A 22,362-nucleotide genomic window follows, 5' to 3' on the forward strand; every position below is an offset into this window, starting at 1 on the left:
TTTCCCCATTTTCAAATAACAATCTAATGTGGAGCTTCTTCAATATCACTAGAATCAGTTCTCTTTTTTTGCCACATGGATGAGTTTTCAAGGACTGATTCATCTTTAACAATTTCTAAGGACTGAGTCATAACAAGTATAAGAACTGAGTCATAACAAGTTAAATCTGAAAAATTGAGTTATAATTGAGTCAAAAGTACAAAGACCAAATTAAAAGATTGATTTTCTTATTATAAAAAAAATCCTAATAATAAGTGAAATCTTGTTATCATTTTTTGCTCAAAAACTTGTCATTCACTTGTTGTGGGACTTTTTTTTTTTGTGATTACATTTTTTTGAAGAAACAGTGATTTTTTCTTTCTCTTTTTAATGATAATCTCTCTCTTCTACCTTACCACTATTTATTTAGAAATATTTTTTCTGTATATTTTTATCATCTTTACTTAAAATATCAAACAAACATCATAAAATTTCTTTAAAATATGACTTTTAAAATAAGGTAAATTTTTAAGGTAAAAAAATGTATAAACAAGCAAGTCTTTAGTTCGTGACAATAATGGTAATTGGATTAGGGGTTTCATCAAGAAACTTAAATTTTATCCCTAATTTGTGGAGCTTCTGGAATTATAGGCAGATTTAGGGCTGCCGAAAAGTTACAGTCTCTTGTGACTCCGCTGAAAGTACACAGAATTATTCATTGCAAATACTCTTATTGAACCTCAGATAACCCTTTCATCACTACAAAAGTTACTTCTTCCATTAAAAACTTTCGCACTAAGTTTTATGTCCACTTTTATTAATTTTTTTATATTTGATTTGGATCCTTTTGAATTTTTATTTATATAATAATTTTTTACCTGCTGTTGATATTAAAAAATTATTACTATTTCGGATCATTTTTCGTCTTGGAAGCAAAATCTTGAACATTAAGTTAACAAATAATAAGATTCAAACAATATATTATACATAAAAATCAGGTTGAGGAGAACCGGCTTGACTTTGGAATCATCTAAAAGTATTCCCTTTCATATTATACCTACTCAAAGCATGCTTCATTTTACATTCAAAATTAATTACTAAAAACGTAGTTTTACGCGAAAGGTATTAGTCCTTTCACTTCATCTAACCATCATATTTGATGTTCTTCCTCGCTCTATAGTTATTTATGTTCTTAAACATCTGTGTTAAATTTATTGGTTTAAACTTATTCATTTATTTGAATATGGACACCTTAAATTTTATATTAATAGAAAACTGCCCTTGTTGTGGTTTGAACAGAGGTGATGGCTAGTTAAAGAAAGCCATTACCAAGGCATGTATACTTTCCCTTAATTTTTAATTTGGTACTTATATAGTTTTTTTAATTAAATTTTTAAACTTTGGTCTATTAGTACCGTTAGCCCTAATAGAGTAAAATTACCGAAGTTAACAGTGTTAAATATAACAAAATTAAAGAATTTAATTGAGAAAGAAAAAACACAGATACCAAATTAAAAATTAAAAATATAGGTATTTGCAAAATAATTTTCTCGTTAGTTCATAAAACAACATAGAGAGAGAGAGAGGGACGGAGGGAGGCCTTGATCTTCATCCGCATGCAGACAAGGCAGGATCCTTTCACCAAAGAGATATATGATCCAAATTCTGCTGGCAGCAAAGTCAAGTTGGTCCGTCCGGACATTAAACTCTATATTGTCTCCATTTTCACTGCTCCTTCAGCTCTTGCCTAAAAGTTAAAAAAGTTCCATACTTTTCTATATCAACTTTGATTGTAACAGGAAAAATTTTTACTCCCTTCCCCACGCACCTTTGATATAAGAGCTAGATAGAAATTTTATTTCGTCTTAAATATATGATCTAAATCTATTTTATTTATCATATTTATCATTTTTTTAAACTAATTTACCTAACTTATAAACTAGTATATACTCGTTAAGTCTAAATATAAGACTTATTTTGTAGTGTAATTTATACTATAAAATAGGTCTTACATTTCAGATTGAAGTAATATAATCTAATATTTTATATAGAGATATTTTAGAAAAATTATATCATCTTTGTTATTAAATGTAGGAGTTAGTTAAGCAAGCCACTGCTTACAGCCTTCTGTAGTATGGGGACGTCGCCCCTACTCTCTAAAGGACAAGAAGGCTATTCGACTGACAAAACATACGAACTAGTGCATGCTGAAAAATAGACTTTTCTTTCTAAGTGAAGGGTACGCGGTTGGTTTTGATATTTAAATATGAGACATCCATTTATGTTATCATTTCTTTTAAACAATTTATAATTTATCTAACTTATAAATAGATATATAATTTAATGTTAGCTAGAAGTATTTTAGGAAGACTAAGTCACGTGTTAGAATTAACTAATTTATTTAGTTTTCTTTTTTGTTCAAAGTATTTGGCCTAAATTATATATCTATTTATTAAATAGCTCTTAAATTAAATACATAAAGAGTAATTAACTAATTTATTTGACTCTATTAATAACAAAATTATACGACTCAAAAGGTTAGTTAAAATTGATTAAAAGACAATAAATATGTAAAAAAATATAACTTATGTTTTGTTATGAAATATCCTTATTTTTGGGGAGGGTCAATGGAAAAGAGAATGAATGGAAAAAGAAATGAAAGAGAATGAGTGAAAAAAATAGTTGAAAAAGACATATAATTAATTAAAGGTAAAAATGAAAAAAAAATACATTAAATGATCAGAAAAATCTAAATTATAATTTACAGAAAAAAAAACCTTTTGATGCTTATATTTTGAGCTAAAGGAGTATTACTTATATTAAATACCTAAAGGAGTAATAAATAACCAATGAGGTGAATTATATAAAAATAACTATAAAATCTCTCCTCTAAATGCTATCTAAATAGGGCCTTGTGGAGTGTATGTTTGTAAGCTACCAAAACGAAACTTAGTCAGGTCACAAAAAAAAGAAAAACAAAACAAAACAAAACTTAGTCTGTAAACAAATGAAAGTTGCTGGTTTTTTTTTTTTAAAAAAAATGTACGGATGACATAACCGTAATTAAAGCAATTGGGAGTGTTCTCTGTTCACGTGATGAGACGGGCCAACCTACACCCCACGGCAGCACATAATGCCCGGTTGGCTCAACAATTCAAGACATAACGGAATTTGGACCGATGTGAAAATTCTTAATAAAATAATTTAAAATAAAAAAATCATGAACAAAAATTTAATTATACTCATTCAAAATATATATATATTTGAATTCATCAAATATATAAATTGAACAAATAATTCTATCATGAATAATTATATTTGTCTGAATTATGACTGCTTAATAACTACCCCTTATTTATACATATTAAAAAATCAATTTAGAATTAAAAATAAAATAAAATATTAAAAAACGAAAATCACAAAATTAATCCATCGCATAAGATGTATAAAAAAGCCCATAAAATTAATTAACATCAATATTAAAAATATTTAATCAAAAAAATACACGTATATGTATACGTTAGGCTAGACTAGAAAGAAGGCACGCTGCTCATAGGTCGAGGTACGCCGGTATACCAAGTCGAATCTGGCTATTGAGCTCAATGAACTCCCCTGTATACAGCTTTCAGCATCAGGCTCCGTGATTCTTTCTATCAAAATAACATACGAAATAAAGTTAAACAAACGGGACTGTACAAGTTTGTCATCATTATAATCCCTTCCTACCCACCATGGGATTCCAAGCGGCACATCGATTTTCTCCTCCACAATAAATTATTCCCCCGGTCTTTAATATAGAATCTAATTCTTGAGTTGGTTTTGATCCTAAAGATAAGACCAACTTCTCATATTTATTAATTTTTTCTAAATTATCCCTATAGATATTTCCTTAACTATAATCAAATAGAAAGATGATTATGATATTTTAGGAAAAATGTGTCACTTTTCTTATAATTAACTAACTTACCTAACTTCCTTAATCTAATCAAATTAATTAAATGGATCTTATATTAAGGATCGGAGGAGTAGTAATTTCCCATCACTGTCTTTATAAAAAACCACAAAGCCACTTAGCAAACTAAAAGCATGTAATCTTTCCAGTTACTTGAAATTCTCTAACTCAACCATGATCACTCGAGGCTTAGCATGTTGTTTGGTTCTGGTCTTCACAACATCTTTTAGTGTTACTCCTTCTCATGCAAAGCAGACCCCACCAACTTCAGATATCTTCAGAATCCACCATGTTTGGCACCAAGTTCTGCAATGGGAAAACAAAACACATGAATTCCCCAAACCCCATGATGGTTCACTCACATCTCTCCCAATCGTGCTAGCAGCAATCTTCTGCTTCATAGCTTCCTCTATTTCCAGTGCTGGTGGAATAGGTGGTGGTGCACTTTTCATACCCATTTTAACTATTGTGGCTAAAGAAGACCCCAAAACAGCTTCAAGACTCTCATCCTTCATCGTCGCAGGAGGATCAATCGCAAATGTGCTGTGCAATTTTTGCAAAACAAGTTCCGAGTTCGGAGGCAAGTCATTGATTGATTATGACATTGCACTTTCTTTACAACCATGCTTGCTTCTTGGAGTGAGTGTTGGAGTTATCTGCAACACTGTGTTCCCAAAGTGGTTAGTCACTCTTCTGTTTGCTATTTTTCTTGCCTGGTCAATCAGAAAGACATGTAAAAGAGGGTTGACGTTATGGAAGACTGAATCAGAAAAGATAAGGAGAAATGCTGAAATTGAAGGAAACGGAGATGGGAATTTTGAGGAACCTCACCATCTGGGTAATAAAGAAAATAGCAGATTGAAGCTTCCGTGGCTGAAATTAGGGGTTTTGCTTTTGATTTGGCTTTCTTTCTTCTCTCTCTATTTTCTTCGAGACAACAAAAATGGACAGGTAAGGAATCTTTTCCTCTTCATCTTCTGTGTTTGATTTGATTTGCAGACTAGGATTAGATTCAGAATTATAACCCTGAATATTAACACACAGATATCACTCAACACAATACAATTATCGTACTACAATAAAATTCTAGTGTTTAGGCGCATATTCAAGTGTCACGACATATTTGACATAAAAATTACGTTTTTCACAGTCCCAGAGCTCAAGAATAATTCTAGGCGCAACGCCTGCGCTTCTGCTATTTAATCATGATTCCTATAGACTGCTTCTGTTTCATAATATTATTCACATAGACACATGTGTTTAGTGAAAGGTCAGTAATGCCAAAGATCAAATGAGTGCAGAGTATCATTCGCATGAAGCCTTGTGGTGTGGGATACTGGATTCTCTCATCAGTTCAAGTACCTCTTGCTGTGATTTTGACAGCTTGTGTTGTGTTTAGGGAAAGAAGCCTGCAAGACCAAACTCAATCACAACAGGTCCTTTAAACAGCACCGATTGAAAAGCATTTTTTTCCTAGCAATTAAATGTTTCTCACAACCTCTAATTCAATCAAAACAGAGCTGACTTCAATGGAAATGTTATGCAGGGTCAAGAACAGTGCAGAGATGCACCATTAAAGAAGCTTCTCTTTCCATTGATGGCACTACTAGCAGGGATCTTTGGAGGTGTTTTTGGAATAGGAGGTGGAATGCTAATAAGCCCGCTTCTTCTTCATGTTGGAGTAGCACCTGAGGTTAGTTTATACAAATTTCTCTTAGACTTTGTTAAAATTACATGAAGTTTCCTCCTACTCTCAAAACTTGTGCATACTTGCTAGAAACAAGAAATATACATGGACCTCTACTGGAATATACCAAATCTGCACAAAACTCTCTTCTAATTTTCAAAATCAACACAAACTCTCTAAAAGAAAATTACACAGATCTCCGTTGAGATTTGCTAAAATTACACACGTTCATTCAATTTTCAGAGTAGGTTTACATATATTTTAAAATACAAAGAAAATCAGCGTAAGTTACTCCATTTCAAAGGAGATTTATGTGGTGATTAAAAATACAAAAGAAATTGGAATTGCTTGGGGAAATTTAAAAACAAAAAAGTTTAAATTAATTTTGAAAACAAAGTCTGATTAATTTCAATGGAAAGCAAGCATATTTAATTTAACTAAAATACTACATTTAGTCTTTAAATACAAGAACTAATTAAATATTTAATTTGATCCTAAATATAAGATCTCAATTCATTTTATCTCTCATATTTATCCATTTTTTCCAATTAATTTCTATAGTGATTGTACATATTAATTGGTTCTATCAAAAGGCAATTCCAAAATGTGCTTTAAAAAAGAAAACATTGAATTATTACAAACAAATAACTTAACTAATTTCCTTAATATAGTAAGTTTGAGTAAAACACAAAGAATGAGTCCTCTAAAGATGCCTTTTTTCCCAGTTTTTGGGGGAAAACACAGAAATGAAAAAGAATAGGCATGTTCAGCGATGAAGGCATGTATGGATCTTATCTTAAAGGTTCTCCATCCGCAGAGTTCATTCACGTCCCATGAATTGAGCATACTCAAAATATATTTGCACAGTAAATAAATAAATAAATCTACCTAGCTAATGTTAAATTCAAGGAAGCCAAAGTATTTTACTTTAAAATATGTTTATATCTGAATTAACAAAATCACTTCTGTTTATATCAATAGATAACAGCAGCAACAAGTTCTTTCATGGTTCTATTCTCATCAACAATGTCGGCATTACAGTATGCATTGATAGGCATGGAAGATATAAAGACAGCCTTGATATTAAGCACAGTAAGTTTTGTGGCGTCCCTTGTGGGGGTATTAGCAGTGCAGAAAGCCGTTAGAAAGTACAAAAGGGCATCTTTAATTGTCTTCTCATTAAGTGCAGCCATGGCTCTAGGTATTGTCCTAATGACAAGCTTTGGTGTCATTGACGTTTGGAGGGATTATAAATCTGGAAAATACATGGGGTTCAAACCCCCCTGTAAAAAGAAACAATCTTCTTAATCAGCTCCCATGGTATGCTAGTTGCTATGATTCATGTAAAATAGTAGACAAGAACTATGGTCTGGTCCTAAGAAAAAGCATATTCCTAGGATTGCATACCTGATATGCATCTATAGATAACAGCAGCAAATGTTCGTTCAAGGGTTTGTGCTCATCAACGTCATACCTGATATTTACTTTGAAGCAGCAGCATTTGTCGCCCCTGATAAATGGAGCCGAAGAGGACAGATGGTGTCAAGAACTAAATGACCAAAAAAAAAAAAAAAAGCTCCAAATTATCTAGTTATACAAACCTGATACCATATCAAAAGTAGTTCAATTCAGTAGTTAGTAAAAACTTGTGATGATTATATTAAATCATCTAAAATACTTTTCTTCATCTCTGGTGTTACATAGGCAAAAGCAAGTCTCACGGAGTTGGCATAATGGTTAAACATGTACTTGATTGCCAATGTCGATAAGGAGCTTGCAAAAGAATCTAGTCTGAGTTGACAGAAAAACTGATCCAAGAATATCCTTATCATAAATAAAAAACAAGGCCCACATGTACCAGTTCTCTGCAAACTTAATATGATAGATACCCCATACAGACATAGGAACCAAAGCAATCAAATCTTAAAACTCGAATACCATATCATAAAGTCTATTATCTTTTCCATCCCTAAATTATAACCATTGCCATATTCTTATCCCTTCAGTTTTAACTTTCCTGATAAAATCTCTCTGCCTTTCAAAAATCATCAGATATGTTCTTCAGCCTCATTCTATGAAGGATTAAATGATTTTAATAAAGTGTAGGGACCAATGAATTAAATGGCTTAAACTCAATAAAATGAGTTGGACAAGTTAAACTTAAGCAATTGAATTATAACTACGTCAAAACTACAAGGACTAAATAATTATTTTTCCTAACCACAAAAGCTTTTAAAAATTTCCTCATAGTCTTTCTCTCTCTAATGAAGTAAAGATACTGATAAGCAAGCTTTTACACAAACCACAGCAATATAAAACAATTAAACAATATTCTGCAAATAAAACAACTAAAAAAAATGTGGTTTCCTGTTGAACTTAAGAGGATAACGATATCCATATAAAAATGAAAAATAAAAACAGACTCGAAGAAATGACAATCCAAAAATACATAAATAAATCAAAGAAGGAACATTAGATAACTAACTTCCCTTCAGGTTTGTTGACTCTTCCCAAATGTTTCAGGTCGTTGTAGTTCTAAACTTACGGTCTGTAATCTGTACACATAAGCAAAGTTGTAAGCTTTTCACATCAAGGGAATCTTCTACCTTGTTTTTGAGTTTAAATTACCCCAGAAATAGCCTAGAGTCACACATATTCTCAGCTGAAAGTTTCTTGGAAAAAAAGAACATTCAGGCTTATATTTTAAAAATATATATATACACACATATCTACATTCCACCAGGCAAGGTGCCGCTCATGGTGCTGACCACAACAAATTGGTTCTCTCAGTGGCACCATGTAAATTGACAGGTGGCATCATAGTTTTCTTCAAAGTCAGCCATACAAAGCAGCATGTCAACCCTGGTGGCCACCATTGATAAAACTACTCTGTTATCCCCTGCTTCCAACAATGTTTTCTTCCCCATCATATAAAAGTCAGAGATAAAGCCGCGGTGAGAGCATATGAGAGAAAAACATGACGAATGAGATGAGTCAGCAAAAAATAACATTTAAGATGCCATGTAATATAACAGAGCGTGATGTTGGAGAATATGTTAATTTAGGAAAGTTGAGGGATTCTATGGAAAAAAATTTTCAGGGACCAACAATTATATTTTGGCCTCATTATAATCTTTTAATGGCGCAGTTGTTTACAGGTTGGAAAATGACATTCTTTTCATTCTCTCTATACAAATCTGTTATATCATTGGAATAAACATTTTTCCCTTTTTTTTTACTTCTTAAGTAAGGATATGAGCTTTCATTATTTAAATCCTTTTTCTTTCTATTTTCTATTTTATTTTATTTTTTCATTCCGCATGCCAAACAAACAGTTACATTCTCCTTCAAACAGAAGGGTGTAACTCTCAAACTCAACATCTTATTCTTGAAAGTTGAAACTTCATTTTAATCTAGAGAATAAAGAGCAGCTCAAACTCTTGTATTCTTGATTATAGAGGCATTTATACCATTAAAAGAACCACTTCAATAAAGGCTTGTCTTAGTCTGTGTTTTGATTGATTTCATTATAATTTTAAACAATCACGTTTAGCTGCAGTATGTTTTACAAATTCTATGAAAGTTTGATCTGACAGATAAACAAGAGACACTAACTAAAGAAGTGAAATATTAAGCTGAGACTATAACATTTGAACTTGCATCATTCAACACAAACAGTATCATCACAAAAGCCTTCCACCTGAAATTCCCGTAAGGACTAGTCCAAAAGGACAGCAAGCATATATCTTATAGATTACAAAAGTAACAAACCTAACTACGCAACTGAAACACGAATGGACTGGACAAACCCATCTATCCTTTTCTTGATCTCTTCTGGGTTGGCACCAATGATCTTATCCACCACAGTCCCATCTTTCAAAAGCACAAATGTTGGCATGGCTTTTATCTCCAATTTAGTGGCTACATCCTGACCAAAAGAATTTCAATATGTTTGATTATGTTAAACAAAATGATCTCAAAACCTTTAGATGAGAACATTACCCAAGCATGAGTTATAACATGCCAAGCTAGGTCAACAATTCAATCAGTAAACAAATTTGAGAAGGAAACATTTAAGATGATCAACAAAATATCTATATTTCTTTCTTGGTGACTTTTGGACCCACATTGAAAGGGCTGAGCCGGCAACAAACTATTAGGCTGAGGCATGATGTGTGTGAGTGCAAGAGAGCAACATCGCAGTTAGTTGTATATATTTGGGGAGTGATGGTTAAGGGAGGCTAGGAAATTAGTGAGCGTTATTTGAGAGAGGCCTGCTCTCTCAAATACCAGGAGGAGCGTGTCCTGCGTGTTTATTTTAAGAATTGTTGCTTTTCTTGCTTAGACTCACACTCTGGCAAGGTTATTGTGAATTTTAATACTTGAACCTGGGTTCCATCAGACACACACCACTAATTCAATTATTTAAACATACGTGAGAGTGAAAAATATGCTGATTAGCAGAAAGAACATCTATAACACACAGTATCCATAACACTATCATACATACACAGAGAAAGAGAGTCGGCGCATTATAAACATGGATCCTGATATATGTTTAGCTTCAGGCATGTAATCAGCAGGTATGCATCCACATACTCTATTTGTATCCAGAAGCATCGAGAAATGGCTCAAAAGCGTTATTACTAAAAACTGAATGGATTACCTTGACTTCATCAACATCAACAGTCAGAAAAAGAGCATCTTGATAGCCTGAAGACATTTCTTCAAAAAAAGGATTCATAGCCACCGACGGCATGCACCATGAAGCAGTGAAGTGCACAATAACCTACAATCGATACCAAAGAAATACAATATTAAATGAATCATCTACCAAGGAGTGCCACTAAAAAGCACCATGACATCCAAGTTAACGGAAACGCGTGTTTCAAAAAAGATACGAAAAGGCATGAAACAGCCATAAGACCATCTCCAGAATCATTTTATAACAGGGTTGTGAATCATCTAAAAGAACAAACATTTAAAATACACAATTTATAGACGAAAATCAACCGCAGAACCGAGCACTATAGAAGCAAAATTTTAAAACGCATGACAAACCCAGGATCCAAATTCACGCATACAAGTGTAGGCGTCAAGAAGTAATTCAGACAGTATTTGAAAACCAAATAAAATTTTAATTCCTGTTTATAAAGCCATTCCGTAACCCAATAAAATTTTGATCGCTTATAAATGAATATAGTAATTAGCTAATCTCAGCGGATAAACACGTTTTCTGAACAGGAATTCTTCACTTTGAAATTGAGAAAAGGAAAAGATGTATAGTGTTGACTCGAATCGAATGCTGAGCACACTTAATAACTCAGCTTAAAGAACAAGAACATTATAAAGGCCCAATTGACAGTCTGAAATGGTTCACTTACAGGGCAATTCTGATTAGTGGCCTGAGCGACATAGAACTCCCAAGATTGCGGAGAATCAATCACCACAACCCTTGATTTCTGTGGCTCTTGTACTTCCATTTCTTGTTCCTGCTTCAACTTCAAGTCCTCCCTGAGGATTTCCCTCGATCTCCAAGGCTTGTTGTTGTTTCCCCGAATAAAGTATTTGGCTTGATTAAATAAACCTGATTTAGACGCCGTGGACCCATTATTGATTAATAATTTAATCTTCTTCCCCTGATAAGACGACCCACTAACTCAGCAGGAGACCTGACGAAGAAGATAAGAATATCGTGCTCATTCTATATTCAAAGCATAATTAAAAACTACCGCATCTTCTACGGTTAAAAATGACAAATTATCTAAAGAGTAAACATGACATGATGATGAATTCCAGAATGGACGAATCACCGAAAGAATCCAAGAGATAACAAAGAAATGCTCAATAATTTCGTGGTTTGATGGGCGCCCACAGCTCAGTCTGGAAGATTCTCAAGCCCAAGTTGGATAAGACCAATAAAAACAGATATTTTATTCATCAAGAAAGATTCTTAATAATAAAAATGGAAGTTGGATAAGAATAATATCCGTTGGTAAATTTACCTGGCGCCAACTCAAATACATACGACCCATGTAAGATCGGCTTTCACGGTCAATAGTCTGAGGATTCGTTTTAATCAAAAATTTGAGTGCTTAAGCAGGCATCGTTATATTAAATTTAAATCAAGGGAAAATTTCACTGTAGGACCGCAGAAGACAATTAATCTCAAAAAGCCCCCAAAACTTTCTGAAACCTCACTGCAGGACCAATGGGCCAATCTGATATTAATTCCACAAACGAAATGACGCCACTACCCTTAGCATCAGGTGAACCAGTCCACATGTGAACGGACTGATTCCATGTGTGAATATAGTATTTCTTCTGCAAATTGGCTAGTTCCCCTTGCAAATGCGATCTCCCGCACTTGTTCCCTCACGGACACATGCTTCAGGTGAATCAGTCCACATGTGAACGGACTGATTCCACGTGTGAATATATGTATTTATTCTACAAATTGGCTAGTTCCCCTTGCAAATACGCTCTCCCGCACTTGTTCCCTCACGGACGCATGCATCAGGTGAACCAGTCCACATGTGAACGGACTGATTCCATGTGTGAATATATGTATTTCTTCTGCAAATTGGCTAGTTCCCCTTGCAAATGCGATCTCCCGCACTTGTTCCCTCACGGACACATGCTTCAGGTGAATCAGTCCACATGTGAACGGACTGATTCCACGTGTGAATATATGTATTTATTCTACAAATTGGCTAGTTCCCCTTGCAAATACGCTCTCCCGCACTTGTTCCCTCACGGACGCATGCATCAGGTAAACCAGTCCACATGTGAACGGACTGATTCCATGTGTGAATATATGTATTCTTCTGCAAATTGGCTAGTTCCCCTTACAAATGCGATCTCCCGCACTTTTTCCCTCACGGACATATGCTTCAGGTAAACCAGTCCACATGTGAACACTGATTCCACGTGTGAATATATATATTTATTCTGCAAATTGGCTAGTTCACTTTGCAAATGCGCTCTCCCGCACTTGTTCCCTCACGGACTCATGCATCAGGTGAACCAGTCCACATGTGAATGGACTGATTCCACGTGTGAATATATGTATTTATTCTGTAAATTGGCTAGTTCGTCTTGTAAATGCGCTCTCCCGCACTTGTTCCCTCAAGGAAATAAGTTTCTACTAGGGCAGTGGCGTCATTTCGTTTGTGGAATTAATATCAGATTGGTCCCTTGGTCTTGCAGTGAGGTTTCAGAAAGTTTTGGGGGCTCTTTAAGATTAATTGTCTTCTGCGGTCCTACAGTGAAATTTTCCCTTAAATCAATGTAAAATACAAAATTTGTTATAAAATTATATTATCAACAGCTCAAAAGGGGCAAATTATTTCGAGTTCCATGCAATTCTTTATTAGAAAAATTAGTAAAAAATCCCTATTTAAAATTTTAATTGACCATAAACACAGCGGATGATATATTATATTTACGAATCATACATATACTTGTACAATTTTAGGTCCTTCTACTTAATTAAAATTTCAAACAGGGATTTTTTTTTATTAATTTTCTCTTCTTTATTTTTATTTACACATTTCATTAGGCTGTATATAGCTTTTATTTCTTTCGATATTTCATTTCGACGTTCGAAAGTTACAATTTAAAAAAAGTGGTCACTTTAGCTTATGCCATCAAAAAAAAAATTCTAAGTTATCTAAGCACCCACCAACAGTTTACTCAGCCAAAAGGAGGTGTATGTGGCTTAAATTAAATTCATACTTTAATTATTTAACACAGCCCAAATAACCTCATTAATTATGTCAATGCTAAATGATAGTAGTACAGATCACAACCGGAGGCTAAAGCCAAGCCTCCACAAATCAAATACACACTGCTAGAGATTTCCTACCCTAGAATTTTATGACCTTCATTCACAACACAAGGAACAAATATATTGCTCTTCTTTCTCCCTTTTTTTTTTTTTTTTTGGTTTTTGCCCTCTACAATAGTAAAGTGTACAAATCTCCCTATCAAATTAAGTATAACAAGTCAAATTTCCCCCAAAGAACTTTTTTTTTTTTTTTTGGGTCTGCTATGTTGGTGGGACCCATCACAACGTTGCTCTCTTCTTCGATCATCAATCTTCACCCATAGCTTAGCCGAGAATCAAAAGACTTGGCTGATGTTTGACGCCTTGGAATACCAATTTCACAGGCATTGACTCTGGCAGCAAAGCGAAGAGAGCAAAGGGACTCTCCAGAAGAAGAAGCATCAGGTGAGACATTTACAAACATCAATGTTTTTGAATCTCCCCCAAGACATGGCTGCACAATTCATATAACAGAACAGAGTTCAATATAATGTATGAGAGCATCATCACAGGAAGGAACAAAGAAATGCAAACATAGGGCTCAGGGGATAAACAGTAATTTCCATTAAAAACCCTCAAGACAATTTCGTGTTTGGGATCGCATTAGGTAGCCTCCAAAGTCAATTAGGACCCAAAAAAAACCGGTTACATGTAAAAATAATATTTGGCATGGCTTCAAGAACAACTGATTTTTTGCTCAAAAGTCACCTTAAAGTTGAAGCAATTTTTTCTAACTTTTAGCTTTTGGTTTTTCCTCATATTTGAACCTTCTAAAACTAACTTTTTAATATATCATTCAAAAAAGTTATTGTGAAACTAATTATTTTATCAAAGTTCATTCAAACATAAATTTAGATCATGAATATCATCATCAGTTTGTCTATAAATATTGTAGGAAGCGCACTATTTAAATCATGAATACTTATGTTTCCTTTTCTTTTTTTTTTTCCCCTTCTTCCTTTTTATTTTTTTGGTTGCCTCAATGTTTACTTCAAATTTATCATTAGATTAAAAACAAAATCCTTCCTGTCCTCCCTGCTATGCTTTTTTCCAAAAGAAAATATAAATTTAAGCTTAGCAATATACATATGCTGGTGGTAGTTAATTGCCTGTCTCATTTAGGCGTTGAGTAACCTTATTAATTCTGTTTAAACCAACAAAATCAACCATTCAAACACAAGTCACTACTAAATCAATATGTGAATGTCTTGATTAAACTAGATTAATCAACAAGAGATCAAACAACCCATTGGAAAACTAATTAAATATCAAACATCGAATAAAACGGTGTAATTATAATTAATGCAATGCAAGAAGATAAATTGGAATTTCATATTTTAACGTACCTGGAGAAGGTATGTCAATTTTGAATTCCTGAAAGGAACATGCTCTTCTTTCTTGGCCAAAGCAAATATGACATCGCTCAAAGATGATAAACTTTTGTTGATAGCCTGAACAAAATGGCAAACTCATTTAAGAAGATAGTGTTATTCAGCATAAGCCAGCTCAAGTTCAGGGTATGCAAGCAAAACAAACCTGGGTTTCCTTAAGTCGGTCCCCAGTGGCCCCACTCCTGGACAGTCTTTCACTTCCAGCCAAATCAATCAAATTTAAGACACCTTGCACTTGTTGTTCAGTATTCTACAAAGGGAGGACATCAAAGCATCCAGTTAGACACACACACAGAGAGAGAGAGAGAGAGCAATAGCATTTAAATCGAAATGCAATACATTATGAAAGTTCGTGCATACCTCATTAAATCCACATATCCGCAGAGTAAAGACAAAATGGCTTCTTGATGACTGTTCATTCATTTGGGTTCTTCCTACCGACCTAAAACAGCACAGGCGAATCTCATGCCATTAATGCAGAGAACAATAGTTAAATATTAAGGGATAAAGTCTATCTTAATCAATAAAAACTATGTTACTGAAAAAGAAACTTCCAAGTAAAAAAAAACCTTGATTGTTCAATATTAGCTCAATAATTCAAAAATATATATATACTCCTCTCCTCCATCCTTAATATAGGACCCAATTGTTGAGTTGGTTTTGGCCCTAAATATAAGACCCATTTCTCATATTTATCAATTTTCTCTAAATTACCCCTATAGATACTCCCTCAACCATAATTAAGTAGAAGAGGAAGATGAGGTATTAAGAAAGATAATTATGGTATTTTAAGAAAAACATGTCACATTTTTTATAATTAACTAACTTACCTAACTTTTTTAATCTAATCAAATTAGTTAAATGGGTCTTATATTAAGGACCGGAGGAGTATATATATATAAAATAAAACCTTCATCTGAAGTCCAAATGGAAAAGAACGTGCATTTCAATAGTTCATTGATCCATAAAGTTTATACAACCTTAACTTCAACATGCAAAAAAAGATAAAAAGGAATAGGAGGACCTGGAAATTCTAGTATTCTGCAATATAAGCCAAATGGTTTAATATAATCTTTAGTCCCTCAAGTTTGCTCTCATTTTGATTTTGGTCCCTCAAGTTTCACACCATAGGTTTTGGTTTCTAAAAAGGCAAAATAGTCTAGGTTTTTACTGTATTATAGGGATTAGGGACCAATATTTTAAATAAAAAGAATTTAAAAGACCAAAACAAAACTTATAATTTGAAACCTAAGGGATCAAAACCAAAGTAAGAACAAACTCAAGGATTAAAAAGTATATTAACGCCAAATTATACCTGCACTGCGCAGCCTGTTGAAGAAGAGATGAAATCTCATTTACACTACGAACGTCCACAATAGTGAGGTCAGAAACATGCGTGTTTCCGTTGGCATCATGTTTAATAGTGTATTGTTGCTTCCCAGGAACACCATTCTCAGTTCGTGTCTGATCAATGCCACTGGACCGATTTGATGCCAACAAATCCCGAATAGTCTCATTATATATTTCCAGTATTGAAGCCTAAATATTTAACAAAATCACGTCTCAATTTCAGTTTGTAGATGTAGCCACATGATAATCAAAATTAAAATATGCTGACCTGCATTTTGTAGCTCCACCCCTGATCTTTGAGGCTTGACTAGTCTGGAAAATCTGTTCTAGAGAACGTGGTATCAATCCTTTCAAATCTGGGGTATCAGGCCTGCCCATCATTGTATAGGTCTTGCCAGAACCTGTCTGACCATATGCAAATATGCATACCTAACATAACAAGCCCAAGTCTCTATGTCAAATCACATCTAGTCTAGTTCACAGAAACACATCGAATGCAAGAGAAAGAAGATAATGAAAAGCATACTAAAGGAATCAATAATTTCTAATTATGTATATAGATCCACAGATCCAACTTGAATGCATTGCTCAAGGCCACATAAACATCAAGAATAGATATCTTTCAAAAGTACTCAACTATAGCTATAATGCCTCTGAAAAATCCGAGTGAGCTGAACATCAAGCAAAAGTCCGTCTTAAGTCATAAAATTTAACTTAGAAAATTGATGTTAGAACTACAGCTTTTAATTCTGAACTAATGAGGCCAAATAGTACGCAAAAGTAAGATGAAGTAGTCAGCTGAAAGACGAAGTAGTCAGCTGAAAGACGGGCAGCCAAATAAATAAACATACTATTCTAAAGCGCTAAATTTAAAATCACTTTCCCATTAAAATACAAATTCATAAATTAAATGAAACTTTATAGATCCATTTGTCTTTAGAGCCAATGGAAAGAAACCTTGATTCATCAATCTTACAATTGAGTATTTCCAAATTGTTATAAACTTTCTAATTTATACAATCCCATAGCAAAAGAAGTTAAAATCACCTTGTAGCCATCAAGCGCACTTTGTACCAATTGCGATATTTCGATGAAACATCCTGCTGAGAAGCCTCGTGATTGAAGACCTTATCAAATGTAAAAGGATATTTTTGCCCTGTTGATCATCAAAGAATGAATTTTCTTTTTCTTTTTTTTTTTTAAATTCTAACGTTATAGTTCAAGAAAGCTTATGCACTACATAAAACTCAAAGACTAACAGTATCATATAAGGAGTTAAAAAGTAAGCACTTATACCGCTTTGTACCAATTCAATTCCTCGGCCAAGAGCTTCTGTTGATGTAGGATAAGAAACAACCATGTCTGTCCCAACACCATCATCTGGTAGCAAAGGTCGCACTCGGCAAAACACGCGAATGTTCCCTTTAAGCTCCTAATATTGGGTGCAACTAAATTATTATTTACTAATAAGAAAAAAAAACTTTTTCCTATATATCAGAGAAAAAGAGTATTACAAGGATAGTGTTGTGTAATTTTTTCCTTAATTTCTCTCCCTCAATCACTTGGAATTCTTTATCAGCTAGACGATCTTGTAGTTCATGTATAAGTCTTTTCTGCTCCTCAAAACTTGTTCTTGTTTCTGAAACAGATAAGTCGGCCATCTGACAGAAGAGTAATAAATACAATGAGCACTACATGCATAAATAGCCTAAAACCATTCATTACTTGGGGAGACATCAGACATAACAATGTCAAGCAACTGTTTCAGGGGAAAAAAAAAAAAAAACTAATTTCCTTGCCTTTAATTTCTCCATTTTAGCAGCAAGCTGTTGTTGCAGTATATTTATTTGCTCTCTTTGAGAAGAACATGTCTCCTGTAAAAGAAATCCCACAATCTTGAAATCTAACGAGGATGGGACTGCACATTAAATATACAGAGCAAAAGGTCATAATGTCAAAAGCATTTAAGCGTAGAGGCAAAGCAAACAAACCTCGAGAGCATTTATTTTAATTGTCAGGTTATCCAATTGTGCGCATGAATTCCCTGTAAATTCTTTGTAGTATGCTACTTCATCAGTTAAAGCCTTTACTTGTCCCAATTGCCGGTCACGATCATCTCTAATTTGTTTCAATTCTTCACGAAGACAATTCAGCTCCTGTACTAGCACATCTTTTTGCTTTGTAGCCTCTTCCATTGAAGCCTAAGAAACAAAGATAGAGAAAGGAGAAAAACAACAGAAGAGAATATTAAGACATTTACAGTGAGGAGTAAGATAAGGAATTTATAATAATAGCATAATAGCATCTAGCTTATGTCCCCAAAGCTCCACTCTCCTGAACCGCCTATAATAGCATGTAAACTTGTTAATAAATAAGGTGGAAATCAAGTGCCTTGCACAAAGGATGTTGCCAATAATCAACAAAAGGACTGCAAGGCTAGCTAACAATGCAAAGCTCTAGTGGTACTGCACTCTATCACACCCAAGACTAAAAATTCCAATGTCTCCACAGCGCATATCACTGTTACCTTATTTTCCACATAAAATGGAAAAATCTGTGAAATTAAAACTCTTAGTTGACAAAGCATTACAAAGAAAACACTCAGCATCCTAAGAGAAAACATATCTAGTAAAAAGACTTACTTTAACAGATGCCAACTGATCCTGCAATGCCTTGTTGTGACCTCTTACATTGCTTAGGTTTTCAACAATGGTCGCTTCTCCATTTCCAGTCTTTTATGTGATTCATTGGTTGATTCAAGATCTGACTGGAGGCGACTGTTATAATGTTGTAGACTCATATTACTCTTGAGAACGCTTGTACAAGTCCTCGTTTGAATTTGCCTGCAAAACTCAGCAATTTCAGAAACAGAAACAAGGAAGCAATATAGCTGTAACGTGATCATGCTAGAGTCGATGATAGAATATACCAGGGCAGGAATATTTTTTGGGTATAAAATCATGGTAACATCTAATGTTCAACAGGTAAATGTTTCTTGCTGAGATAATTATTTATGATTTTGCAGTACCTTCCGCTCAAGAACTAATTTCTCTTGCCGAACTTTCTCAAGCTCAGTTGAAAGGGAATCTTGCACCTTTTCAGCCGCACTTCTGGCTTCCTTTTCTCTTCTATGACATTCAATTGCTTCCTGATCATCATACAACAACGGATCATCAGGAAAAAGGAAACTTTAAGGATCATTCAGTCACGGTGTTGTATGGCTAGCAATCTTACCATCTTACACGACTCTTCCTTTGCAATTTTCTCTCCAAAGAAGAATTTGTCTGTCGCAAATCTGATATTGTCTCATTCAACTCCTCAATCTTATTTTTCATTTGAGTCTCTGAGAAAGTATGGATGTATGATAATTACTTCAGTGTTCCATCAAGAGAAATGTTAAATTATGAGTTGCAATAAAAAACTTAAGCAGGAAATTCTTTGAAAATTTTCTTTTGTGAAAACATAGTGCATTGTCTAGGTAGCAAATAAATTTTCAGGACTTAAACAATGTCGACATACAACTCAATTCCCAACAAACAAGGCAAAAGTGCGTATTTTTCTAATACTCTTCACTTCAGGTTATTGAAAAGAATGTGTGACAAAAATTGCAGCAACAATATATATATACTGGGCAGTTTACTTGTCACAAAGCTTGATATCCAAAAGAAAATGAAAAATGAATCCTTCCATCGTAGCAAAGTAAGCAAGCATATGAGCAAAGGTTTCAACACTAGAAACAACCTCAATTCTAGCCAACACAGTTAAATTACGAGTTGGAGAGAAACTTACCAGTATCAGTGCACTTCTTCTCTCAGCAGATTCAATTGCAGACTGAAGATCTTCCTTTTCTTTTTGTAAGTACTTTGCACACTGCTTAAACCTCTTAATAAGATCTGCCATATGCTCCATTTTTTTCTGCAAAATAAGTGGGAAACTATGAAATAAACACAAAGGAAGACCCAAACGCTAACAAAATTGAAATCATCGATTAGATGGGGAACGATCTGGATAAAGATTCCATGAGATAAAGAAACCTTATTATCATATGGTTTTCCCTTTATCGGCTTCTCGTTCAATAAGGCCTCCACGTTTTCTTTGGTGTACTCGACAGTGCTACACTCTGAACCATCGGCACCGCCAACATCATTTGCTGTATTAGTTTCAGGCCCTTTGTTCACTACTGAGGTAAATGGCCTCCTTCCCCTGCCGGTGGTTCCCAGTCTTTCCATCCTTTCTGCTCCAATCCTCCGACGTTTGTCAAGGGGGTTTTCTTCAGCAGCTGCCTTTTTCTAATCCAACGCAAAATAAATAAAAGAAATACTTATGCCCCATTTCCTACTCTTGTTCTAATTCTAATTCTAATGCAGAAAACATAAAGTGCAAAAAGTTCTCTAGTAACATTAGAAACAAACAAGATTTGGAAGATATTTGCTGCAGTCGAAACACATACAGAGGGGGAATCATCCGGTAGCATAATTTCGATTTTCAAAGGAAATACTCCATTTTTATGTAAAACTAAGATGGAAGAAAACGCACAATCTATTTATCGTAACCCCTCCGTCAATTTAAAAATCAGACAGCATAACCAAACTTTATTGCAAGAAAAACGAGACAAAAAGTTTTTTCATTTCACATGTTTCTTCCCACAAAATCTTTCACGCCCCAGCAAACCCATTAATTCATAATGATAAGGAAAGGCTCACATTTAAGGGGCTCTGCGGCGGCCTGTTCTGGTTCCTAGAAGCCATATCTGGCTTCGCAAAATGGCGATTTCCGCAGAATCTCTTCGAATCGTGCCTGATTTGGAGGGATTCTAGGGTTCTTCACAGTTCACGCAGACAAAGAGAGAGCAAGAGAAAGAAGCTAAGGAGCAGCCGTGAGGAATGGAGAGCGTGAAATTTGAATTTGGATGCGCCTCTGATATGAGACTGAAAGTGGAGCCGGAATATTTTAAAAATAAATAATAAATAAAAGCGGTTCAGTATAGCGCCCCGGTTCAAATTTGAAAGCAACGGGTCATCTCTATTATTTGAGTTACATATTAAGTTAAATTAAAGTAAGTTCCATTTACAGTACAGTGCCACAAAATTCAAAATCATAATGGGGTGCTTATTGACAAAATAAAATCTCTGTGCATTATTAGCTTGGTTTAACGTTGGAGTTGGTCAAATTAGTTCTCAGATGTCGTGAATATATAATGAATTATTTTTATCGGGTAAATTTAAATTGGTTTAACAAGTAAGTAATTTAGTAATCTGAGCTTGCTGCATTTTTTTTTGGGTCAATGCATAAGAAAATTTTTTTCTGCATATATGTCGATCCGTTTAAAAGTAAATACATGTATTTGATTTAAAATACGCTGGGAGCTTTATGGTCTATGTTAGTTATAATTACATTGGCGGAAAAAAAAAGTCAGTTATAATTACATACATCATCACCATAATTTCAATTTAATTTTTTTCTTAGTTTAATAAAATATTGGGATTGGATGGCAAAAAAAAAAATCATTGGGATTGAATTTTTATATTTCAATTTTTTCTTATTTAGGTCATTGTAGTTAAATTTTCGTTTGGAAGTAAAAACTGTTAGGATTATGTAGTCTCTACTTTATTTCAAGATGATAATATTATTTAATGTACTGTTCAACGTTAAATATAGGTATTTCTTCTAACATGATTTTAAACATTGATTCACCACATTATAAAATATTAATCCATTCTACTAAACCTTGTTGGTCAAAAAATCTTTTAAGTCGTAGGGTCTCTTGTAAAAAAAAGAAAAAATTCTTAGAGATGAGTTTTTTTTGTGAAAATTAGTTTATTTTTGTTAGTTTTAAAGAAAGAAAGTTAACACACGTTGGTAATATAAAAGTTATAAAGCAATCAAAAATATTGCCCAATCTAGATTCTTACTTAATGCGTTGGTAACTTGTTGAAAACATTGCCACTCTTTTCCTTTTTTAACGTGGTATCCATGCATGTTTCAAAATCCATTACTCTTGAAAAGTCCTAATGCATTAACTATGTCATTTAACATGCTCACCGTTTCTTTGCAACTTCTTTCTTTCAGTTGAGCCTCCATCCAATGTACCAAGTCTTCTGCATGGCTAGTTTCTTTTTTTTTCTTTTTTTTTTTTTTGCTGACAAATAAGTTTAGTTGAGTTGGATCTCAAGGA

General features: G+C 33.9%; 2 protein-coding genes, 1 long non-coding RNA gene and 1 pseudogene across 3 annotated transcripts; 1 reads left to right on the forward strand and 3 right to left on the reverse strand.

Annotated features, from left to right (window-relative positions):
• Positions 1-3,943: 3,943 nt before the first annotated feature.
• On the forward strand, positions 3,944-8,662 carry LOC114737578 (sulfite exporter TauE/SafE family protein 5). Its single transcript, XM_028925526.1, has 4 exons — positions 3,944-4,882; positions 5,233-5,367; positions 5,478-5,624; positions 6,600-8,662. Exons 1-4 carry the CDS (start codon positions 4,106-4,108, stop codon positions 6,924-6,926), a joined length of 1,386 nt encoding a protein of 461 aa, XP_028781359.1. The 5' UTR covers positions 3,944-4,105; the 3' UTR covers positions 6,927-8,662.
• On the reverse strand, positions 4,558-5,355 carry LOC114737581 (uncharacterized). The gene is made up of 3 exons (XR_003739447.1): positions 5,294-5,355; positions 4,763-4,957; positions 4,558-4,644 (listed from the first exon to the last, which is right to left on the reverse strand). It is a non-coding gene; the product is annotated as an uncharacterized LOC114737581 (long non-coding RNA).
• Positions 8,663-9,115: 453 nt separating the features above from the next.
• LOC114737580 (thioredoxin-like protein CXXS1) lies at positions 9,116-11,288 on the reverse strand. Its single transcript, XM_028925527.1, has 3 exons — positions 11,003-11,288; positions 10,285-10,407; positions 9,116-9,546 (listed from the first exon to the last, which is right to left on the reverse strand). The coding sequence occupies exons 1-3, from the start codon at positions 11,099-11,101 to the stop codon at positions 9,394-9,396; spliced, it is 375 nt and encodes a 124-aa protein (XP_028781360.1). The 5' UTR covers positions 11,102-11,288; the 3' UTR covers positions 9,116-9,393.
• Positions 11,289-13,339: 2,051 nt separating this feature from the next.
• Positions 13,340-21,096, reverse strand: LOC114737577 (kinesin-like protein KIN-14C; annotated as a pseudogene).
• Positions 21,097-22,362: the final 1,266 nt, after the last annotated feature.

The sequence above is a fragment of the Neltuma alba genome, unplaced genomic scaffold, assembly GCF_004799145.2.
Source record: "Neltuma alba isolate B1F8T4 unplaced genomic scaffold, ASM479914v2 tig00013466_pilon, whole genome shotgun sequence".
Lineage (NCBI taxonomy): Eukaryota > Viridiplantae > Streptophyta > Magnoliopsida > Fabales > Fabaceae > Neltuma > Neltuma alba.